Source organism: Monopterus albus, unplaced genomic scaffold (assembly GCF_001952655.1).
Source record: "Monopterus albus unplaced genomic scaffold, M_albus_1.0 scaffold222.1, whole genome shotgun sequence".
NCBI lineage: Eukaryota > Metazoa > Chordata > Actinopteri > Synbranchiformes > Synbranchidae > Monopterus > Monopterus albus.
The window spans coordinates 296-10,526 of record NW_018128102.1 but is presented as its reverse complement, the minus strand read 5'-3'; the positions used below and the strand labels follow the sequence as shown (position 1 = coordinate 10,526).

The 10,231-nt window shown below is 41.6% G+C and overlaps 1 protein-coding gene and 1 non-coding gene across 2 annotated transcripts; both read left to right on the top strand.

Annotated features, from left to right (window-relative positions):
* The first annotated feature begins 3,144 nt into the window (after positions 1–3,144).
* On the top strand, positions 3,145–9,107 carry LOC109971358 (E3 ubiquitin-protein ligase TRIM39-like). Its single transcript, XM_020619552.1, has 9 exons — positions 3,145–3,390; positions 3,495–3,827; positions 4,045–4,140; positions 4,965–5,147; positions 5,399–5,546; positions 5,704–5,730; positions 7,841–7,982; positions 8,092–8,203; positions 8,301–9,107. The coding sequence occupies exons 1-9, from the start codon at positions 3,145–3,147 to the stop codon at positions 8,667–8,669; spliced, it is 1,656 nt and encodes a 551-aa protein (XP_020475208.1). The 3' UTR covers positions 8,670–9,107.
* Positions 6,509–6,580, top strand: trnaw-cca (transfer RNA tryptophan (anticodon CCA)). Its single transcript has one exon. It is a non-coding gene; the product is annotated as a tRNA-Trp (tRNA).
* Positions 9,108–10,231: the final 1,124 nt, after the last annotated feature.

The window sequence follows — 10,231 nt, the reverse complement described above, 5'->3', positions numbered from 1 at the left end:
GTACATTAAATACATTTTTTGCTAGTTTGCTTTGTTGAAGCAGTATTTTGTCTTTATGTCCAAGAAAGATTATTCCACTGTTTTCCTGATGCTTGTTTTTAACATATCTAATGCCTTAATCTATTTGCAACATTCTCTAAAAAGCTTGAAAAAAGATTTGCCAGTATTCCCAATTTCAACTGCTGAAGACCAAATAATCAAAAAAGCTGCAGCAGTACTAAAATGATACTCGTGTCCTCATACAAGCTGTCAAACTGAACAACACAATAGCTAATCTGTGACTTCCAAAACCAATATTACTGTTGGAAAATAACTCAAGCATTTAAGCACAAGCATTTACTGATGCCACCCCTATGGTTAGTCTATGGTCACATCACAGGTCCTAATGCTTTACCCATACGATCTTTATCAGATCAGATCTTTTGTGTGAATGGTTCACATTTGTGTTTATAAAACACCACTGAGGTCTTAAACTGTCACTCATGCACAGATTTAATTGAAACATGAGCCACATGCAAGAATAACATCACTCGTGCAACAGTGAAATTGAGCAAATTCATCAAAAACCACTTGGGTTCAGCATGTTCCTTCCAGCTTGACTGGAACAGAAGCTTCTCCCTAAAAATGCTACAAATCAGAAACTTCCTCATGTCTCCACTTTCCCCCGTCATTGTTGTTTCTCTCCTCCCTGTTTATTTTTACTAGTCTGTGAGGGGCCGACGCTGAATGATGACAACAAGCAACATGCAAATGCACAGAGGAGCGGGGCCGCAAAAAAAAAAGTTCCAAACTGTAGAGCCCTTTCCTGCAAGTGCAAGCACCCTGGATTGAAGGAGAAGAAGAGGGAGGAGGAGGAGGAGGAAAACCAGAAATACCAGTTAAACTTTAAAGAAGAACTTTACCTCATGGCCTCATCTATTTCAGTAACAGTCAGTTTTGAACACATTCATACAACTGTGGTCAACACATCTGCTCAAGAGTATCTGTTCACCAGCCCACACAGGTAAGACATTAATTAAGCAAAGCAGCTAGTGTGGCGAGTAAGAACATATGTGCTGAGGGGTCAGTAACCTCTGCCTCAATATAATATGACGTTTGCTGTAAATGTGAACAATGCCAGCCTTGTTCTTCAAAAGGAAATCAAAGAAATTACATGAAAATGTATCAACACAGACTTAGCATTGAATTTTGTGAATTTTCTGAAGCACTGAGCTTTAAATAAAACACAAATGCACTTCTAACCATAATGCAGAGACAAACATAAATCATAAATCCATCAACTGTTATATGAAGTACTGTGTTTAATACTAATTTTAAATGTAGTTTTATGGTCTTGTTGGAGTTTGCAAAAACAAAGGAAACAGTATAGGGCACATGTAGATGGGTGACGAATGAAAGGAAAAGCCTGGATAAATGAGTGTTGCCTTCCAGGATGACAGTGCTCCCATCCATAGGGCACGAGGGGTCCCTGAAAGGTTGGAGTACTAAAATGATGTTAATCATATGCCGAGGCCTGCGCGGTCACCAGATCTGAACCCAGCTGAGCATCTATGGGAGATGTTAGACAGCGTCTCCACCACATGTTCATCCCTTCAGTAGAGTCTAGACACCCGTCTGCATAAGGGAGAGTAACATGTAACTTCCCTGTGTTCGTCACCCCTATAATGTTACAATTATTTGTCAAGGCCCTGGGCCAACACACCACTGGGGTATTCTGACACTCATATGCTTATTTTGTTCCTTCTCCTGAAACAGAATCTCTGATTTTATCTGAACAGCAACATTCCTCCACTACCTACTTTTATCATCTATGGACTTCAATTCCAACTAAACCAGCTTACTAGAAAAAAAAACAGCCCTCCCTCTCTGGTTAAGGACTTCTGTTGTGTAGATGTGGATAAATTACCTAAACACATGACTTTAAAATACTGCTAAAATATATTGGAGATCCCAAAATTTGCAAAAGTCATAAATATGTCAAACAGATTTTAGGGTTAGTGTGCACAAAATGATACCCATTAAGTAAATGAGATTGCAGCCTTATCTGTTCAACGGGGTTGTTGCCATACAGTATACAAAACAAATGCTGTCTCCTGCACTCTGGAGATGAGGATTCTGGCTTGTCAGTTCTTCATTATACTATCTAAAAGATGCAGAAGCAGGCGAAATGTCATCATTAATACTGTGCAATGATTTAGTTGCCGTACTAACCACTGCTAACTATACTTACTGTATGTTCTTCATGTCACTTATTTTATTTTATTACTGGTTTCATTCACTTAGTGAAGAATTGAGCCAGTGTAACTGGGAAACAGCACACAAAATATGTAATGTTTTTAAAAGGCATTCACATCGTTATAATTATAACTGTCCATATGTTATGTGAGCTGTTTCTCAACCCAGCCTAAATGTCAGAGCAGCCATGTTACAATAAAACTCATCAGGACAGAAAGATAAACAGTGTGTAAATATTTGAGAGGTTTTACAAAGCCTGTTGCAGCTGCTGGCATTTTTTCAGCATTCCAGCAGCATGTTCTGCTCTTCCTGATTATTCAAGGCTCTGCCTCCTCTTTCTAACAGGTAGTAAACACTGACCATGCTGCTTAGTACTCGAGTCCCCTATAAGATGAACTGCAGCTTAGGGCTTTGCATCACTGTACATACTGTACGTCTGTCTGTTACTCAAGAGATTTCTAGCCAATGGCTTTGTTTGACACCCTGGAGAAAGGAGGTCAGTCAGAGTTGTTACCAATCAGACTGTCACTCAGTTCATTTGGAAATCTGACTAATATCAATTAAATATTAATCCTTCTTTAACTAGTTCTGGTCTTCGCTGTCTCCTCAGGAAAAAAAATATTTGGTTTTTAAGGTGTCACAGTTGATGTTTAACTATGTTCCTCAAAAATTACACCAAGTCAGCCTTTATATATAACTCAATGGTATTTATAGCTCAATATCATACATCACAAATTTGCTGGAAGAAGCTTTCAAAGATTTTAATCAGATATTGTTCAGATTTAGCACTGATGCAGAGGTTTCTGCACTTGTAGGTTGCTTTGCTTTGAATCTTCATCTGGAAATACTCTTCATCCATTCTTGCACGTGTATGTATGGGTAATGTAATGTTGTTTTTCAGTCAGAAACATGGCCTCCGCATTGTCTGAGGAGCAGTTTCAGTGCACCATCTGTCTCAGTATCTTCAAAAATCCTGCCTCTATCCCATGTGGGCACAACTTTTGCCTGGAGTGCATCAAATGCTTCTGGGATACGAGACGCAAGTCAGAGTGTCCACTGTGCAAAGAGGCCTTCAAAATCCGTCCAAAACTTAGGGTCAACGTAGGCTTAAAAGACATCACCGAGCAGTTTAAAAGGTCTGTTGATACTGTATCAGTTTTGTGCTTAAAGGCTACATTTAAATAATTAAACAATCTAAACTATACACTTTTCTGTCATGTTTGACTTAAAAGGTCTTTGAAGGGCCAACGACATGCAAGCCCGCTCCAAAGCTCCCAAGGCAGCCTTCCAGTTCTGATGTCCTGTGTGACATGTGCCATGAAAACAAGCCAACAGCGGTCAAGTCGTGCCTCATCTGCCAGATATCTTACTGTGACATCCACCTGACACCTCATCTAAGTGATCCAGTGATGACAGAGCATGTGCTGATGGATCCGGCCACCTTCATCTCCAGTCACCTCTGCAGAAATCACAACCGGCACCTGGACATGTTCTGCAAGAGCGATCAGATGCCTGTGTGCATCAGATGCACTGAGACTGACCACACAGACCACGCTACCGTGCCTATTGAGAAGGAGAGCAAGAGGCTCAAGGTGAGGACAAGAGGTGCATTTACACCAAATCATAGGTGTTATTTTGGGTTTATTGTATCCTACGGTACCACTGAACGTTTATGCTGTTGATACACTGTACACAATATTTTACACACTTTATATTCTGCCTTTGGGAACCACAAATCAGATGATGTATTGTTTCTCTAATGCAGCACATCAAAGTGACATAAACTGAAATTAATGTGTGCTTTTGCAGAATAAGATGAAGAAAACCAAAGCAGAATTTCAACAGATGATCCAGGCCCGATTTGCAAAGATCGAAGAGATCAAGAAATCAGTGGAGCTGAGCAAAGTAAGCTTATTTATTTATTTCAATTATAGAGAATGTGAAGTTGGCATTACATTGTGCTGAATTTTGGGTAAATGGTCCATGTTTGGAGCATCACATTTATTATCAGTCAAAGTGTCCAGTTTGAGCACAGACAGGACAGAAATGTATTCGTTTGCGGTGTTTATGTCATCTAGCATTAGCTCCTGAACCGAGAACTCACATCAGTGTCACAAAAGAGTCATTTTCAGTCTGTCGCTCTCATAGACGGGATCTCTAGGTCCAATATGAGTCAGCTGCAGTCAGCTAAGGTTATCCATTTGGAATTACCACAGTCAGTAAAGTGAGATCTTAACAATTGAGACAACTTTTTATCCAAGCAAAACAAGAATGAGTGCAGGTAAATACAGTTTGTACCTCCAAAAGTGGGGCCCCCGTCTCAACATTCAGCTTGATGTGACAAACCTTCACATTCTCTATAAACATTATCATTTATGTGCCTAAAACCTGGAGTCAGCTTTGCACATTTTTCCACTCAGGGCACTGGATACAAAAACATATTTTTGTACTATTAGTTATTAAAGTGGCAGCCTTCCCAGATAAAACAAATCAAAGGTCACTACCATGTATGACTTTGTATATGTATATAGTTTGTTTATATAATCACTAAGATGGGCAATGTGAAGCATGGCAGTAATTCAACCAAGAGATAAACTTTGATTTATTAACAATGTAATTATAAAAATAAAAATCCAGTTTCATATGTTCATCAATATTTATTTTTGCATATCCACTGATAAACAAAGAAAGAGAGATAGAGACAAGTATCCAGGCCTTTGCAATGGCAGTTAAGTGCCATTGAGAAAAATCAGGCTTTACTCATCGATGAGATCGAACAGCGGCAGGAGATGGCTGAGAGGAGAGCAGAGGAGCTGCTCAAACGACTGGAGAAAGAAATTAATGAACTGCAGAGCAGGCACAGCCAGTTGCAATACCTGGAGCACACAGATGACCCCCTCCACCTCATACAGGTCAATACTGCTAACTTTTCAGAGGACATGTAGGACATCATTATCTCCAAGATATACCATTACTACTTCAGTAGGGCTGAGACTTTGTCAGAGATACACTGTACTTATAAAAAAAACACACCCATAACTGCATGACTAAGCTTGTTTTAGCTCTGAATGTAATGGAGTCAAAACGTCCCATGTGTCATGCAGTCAGTTAGAAGATAGAGTCATTTTTTCCTACATGTCACTGGTGTCCTGTTTTGTGTTAGAGTTCCCTTTCTCTGGGTGCTCCACTGCCCACCCGGGACTGGACTGAGGTCAGAGTGCACTCAGACAACCACATAGGGACGGTGAGGAGAGCTTTCTCTAAGCTGGTCAGCGTCTACCTTGAACTTGAAAGGAACCTGTCTGCAGAGGGTCAGTAACTTCTGTCCTGATGTTGTTGTTGTCATGTGTTATTCATATTGTTTCAACTGAATTCAAAATAACCAGCTTACAGTATTTGGCACACAAAATACCAGATGTTTCTATCAAATAAAACAAAATTAACAACTGGTTTTCTCCTCTTTTGTAGAAGTCAGCAAGATGAATAACTATGAAGGTATGTGTATGGATGTGAATTTCATTGTGCACATAATGAAAAAATGCATTATACATACATGCTTCTTATATACAATTAATTGTACAACTTCTCTGATTGTCTTGAGCATCAAAATGCACATGTCCACACAATAAAAAGTAATTCTGTAGGCTGCCATTTGGTTTCTAGTAATTCTGCTTTCTTTGTTCAAAGTCTACTTTGTCATTTCTGTCTAAAATGTACTTGAATAGGTGATAAAGAAAATGATTGAGTATAATATTGGAAATAGATTTAAGACAGCATGACTCTGGACCTACATGTAGAGCTAGAAAATAGCAGGAGGAATATTGGACTTGACCAAATGTCAAATTAACGTTTAATCCTGTGGATCAGAGGTTTCCAAGAAATTGTGACCCAGGGACCACCATTCAAGAAGTAACCTGAGATGGGTGGATGGCCCAAATGGACATTTTTATCCTGAGAGTCACCTTGGCTCTTCTAAATAGTGTATATATTTGTATGAATCATATTATTCACAAACAGTAAGTAATACATGGAAATGTGTTATTTTAAAAAAGTGAAACATTATTTTATGGTCAGGGACAATCTGCAATGCCTTAGAGGACCACCAGGGGGCCACATACCACTGGTTGAAAACCCCTGCTGTGAATTACTATGTTGGGCACATTTCTTGGAGACAGTTTTTGCTTTTTTCACTTTAAATAATCAGGACTCTGGTCAAATGTATTACAGCTGACATGGAGCTACAGTTATTAATTCAAACACTACTTTGGTATGTGACCTCGTGGCACAATGGTAGTGCATCTGACTCCAGATCAGAAGGTTGCGTGTTCAAATCACGTCAGGGTCATGATGCTTTGTTCTTGTGGCTTAGGAGGTAAAGTTATCATCTCCTAACTGGAAGGCTGGCAGTTCAATTCCTGTTCTCCACAGGCAAGACACTGAACCCCAAGTTGGCCCTTTTGGCCAGAGCAGCATCTTGCAGGAACACCACCACCATTGGTGTGTGAGTTGGCGCCACAGGTGGCTGCTTTGGTTCTGTACTGGAGACAAATTCCTTGTCTGTAACATACTTGACCAATAAAAGTCATTATCATAAAAGACAAAAAGCAGGTGTCACCCAAAGGTCAAAGGTTGTGTTTTCAAATGCCTTGTTTTCTCCAACCAACAGATCTAAAGATATTCAGTTTATCATCATCATTATGTCTGACAACAAAAAGCATCAACTCCTCACATTAAAGCAGGTGGAACCAGACAGAGCGGTTACTGGGCAATTTGCAGGAGTAAAGGTGGCAGTCTGTCTGCCTGCGCCGGCCCCTCCATCCCCCTCCACCTCCAGGAAACTCCCCAGAAAATTGGCATATTCCTGGACTATGAGGAAGGATCTGTGTCCTTCTACAATGCAGAAGCTAAGACTCACATTTACACTTACAGCGGGTGTACCTTCACTGAGCCGCTCCACCCATATTTAAACCCATGTCTTCATGACAATGGGAAGAACACTGCCCCACTGGTGATCTGTCCTCTTGTGGCTGTGACCATTTGAGTGGAGGATCATTTCCTGGTGATACAGTTCCAGTGGAGTGCACCCCTGAATGTTGGGTGTTAATAGCATATTACTGCTCTGCTCTCTCCTGGGAGTTGTTTTGTTCAGTGGAAGTGATGGTCAAACACTGTCAAATGCAGTTTGACATGTTTTAGATTTTTGAAGACATTTCTCCTCTCATCCAAAGTTCTGACTGCCAGCCTGGTCACCTGTCCATCCAAACGTGGCTTCTGTGTTTTTGATGTTCTGTACATGTGATCAAACTGGTGAACATGCTTTCTTCACTGGCTCGCCCTTTGCTCAGTTTTTGCTTCTGAACAGTTAATTTTCCATCAGGCTAGTGGTTGCAGCTCCATGTTACTGAATGGCTTAATGAGTGTGAGACAGTGTTGAATGCAATGGGGGAATCTGTTTTAGAAAAATGATGTTTCCTCGTGGCAACAGAGTAGCACTAAAGCTGTTCTGGTGGCACTTTACTAAAATATTCATTTTAATGTGTCACCTGTCTACAAAGCTCACCTGTGGTCCAAGTGATGGATTGAAATATTTTCAATTTTGGCTAAGATGTCCCTATAATTCTGCAAACAACACACATTACAGCTGACATCCGTGCCATGTGTTTTTCTCTGACTCTAGTGGATGTAACTTTGGATCCTGCGACGGCTGCGGGATGGCTGAATCTGTCCTCAGATGGAAAAAAGGTACAGTGTGTGACTGTAGTGTTTGATCATATGTGCAAAAAAATCCACATGGTATAAAATCAGAATGTCATTTGTTATTGTTGATGATGATGATGATGCACAGGTGAGCCTCAGCAGCCAGCCCATAAGGCTGTCGCTCCCTGACGACCCCCGCAGGTTCAACTCCTGTGTCTCTGTTCTGGGGAAACAAAGCTTCACCTCTGGAAGATGTTACTGGGTGGTTCAGGTAGGAATTCAAGTCTCCGATCACACATTAACATCAAACACTAGAATTCCCACATGGAAAAATACAGTCATTTTAATTCTGTACTTTTGTGTTTCAGGTTGGGGATAAAACAGACTGGGATCTTGGCGTGGCCAGGGCATCCATCAACAGGAAGGGGGCCATCACTGTTCGTCCTGACAGCGGTTACTGGGCAATTTGCAGGAGTAAAGGTGGCAGTCTGTCTGCCTGCGCCGGCCCCTCCATCCCCCTCCACCTCCAGGAAACTCCCCAGAAAATTGGCATATTCCTGGACTATGAGGAAGGATCTGTGTCCTTCTACAATGCAGAAGCTAAGACTCACATTTACACTTACAGCGGGTGTACCTTCACTGAGCCGCTCCACCCATATTTAAACCCATGTCTTCATGACAATGGGAAGAACACTGCCCCACTGGTGATCTGTCCTCTTGTGGCTGTGACCATTTGAGTGGAGGATCATTTCCTGGTGATACAGTTCCAGTGGAGTGCACCCCTGAATGTTGGGTGTTAATAGCATATTACTGCTCTGCTCTCTCCTGGGAGTTGTTTTGTTCAGTGGAAGTGATGGTCAAACACTGTCAAATGCAGTTTGACATGTTTTAGATTTTTGAAGACATTTCTCCTCTCATCCAAAGTTCTGACTGCCAGCCTGGTCACCTGTCCATCCAAACGTGGCTTCTGTGTTTTTGATGTTCTGTACATGTGATCAAACTGGTGAACATGCTTTCTTCACTGGCTCGCCCTTTGCTCATTTGCACATCATGTTAAGGTGCAGTGTGTTGAGCTCTCTCGTTCTGTTTGGCGGCGTTCAGCATCAACAGAAAGCTGGAAAGAAATCTGGGCGCACAAGTGGGCACAGTAACTCAGTCATGGACTGTACTTTTGTGTTTCAGGTTGGGGATAAAACAGACTGGGATCTTGGCGTGGCCAGGGCATCCATCAACAGGAAGGGGGCCATCACTGTTCGTCCTGACAGAGGTTACTGGGCAATTTGCAGGCGTAAAGGTGGCAGTCTGTCTGCCTGTGCCGGCTCCTCCACCTCCAGGAAACTCCCCAGAAAATTGGCATATTCCTGGACTATGAGGAAGGATCTGTGTCCTTCTACAATGCAGAAGCTAAGACTCACATTTACACTTACAGCGGGTGTACCTTCACTGAGCCGCTCCACCCATATTTAAACCCATGTCTTCATGACAATGGGAAGAACACTGCCCCACTGGTGATCTGTCCTCTTGTGGCTGTGACCATTTGAGTGGAGGATCATTTCCTGGTGATACAGTTCCAGTGGAGTGCACCCCTGAATGTTGGGTGTTAATAGCATATTACTGCTCTGCTCTCTCCTGGGAGTTGTTTTGTTCAGTGGAAGTGATGGTCAAACACTGTCAAATGCAGTTTGACATGTTTTAGATTTTTGAAGACATTTCTCCTCTCATCCAAAGTTCTGACTGCCAGCCTGGTCACCTGTCCATCCAAACGTGGCTTCTGTGTTTTTGATGTTCTGTACATGTGATCAAACTGGTGAACATGCTTTCTTCACTGGCTCGCCCTTTGCTCATTTGCACATCATGTTAAGGTGCAGTGTGTTGAGCTCTCTCGTTCTGTTTGGCGGCGTTCAGCATCAACAGAAAGCTGGAAAGAAATCTGGGCGCACAAGTGGGCATTTTGTAAAAGATCTTAAATACCTGACTATATATTCTAATGCTCTAGTTTTGGGACAGAAAATATAAAATGAACAGTTACATGAAGAGTTTTGCAATTTGTTTTTTGCTGTTCAGACCGTAGTTGGTGTTGAGTGGGATTGTACTGGAATTTGTGGTTTTGTGACTGCACCTCCTCTGCTCAGCCTGTAGTTAAACATTTGTATTAAACCTTAATCTGTTGGTGAGTTCAGAAACTGGTTGTGCAGCATCTTTAATCCCAAATTAGTAGTAAACATGTCGCCCACCGAGGCAAACGTGTTTGCACGTCCCACTCTTGAATGCCGGCTTTTTCTTCGTTTTCTTCTTTTTT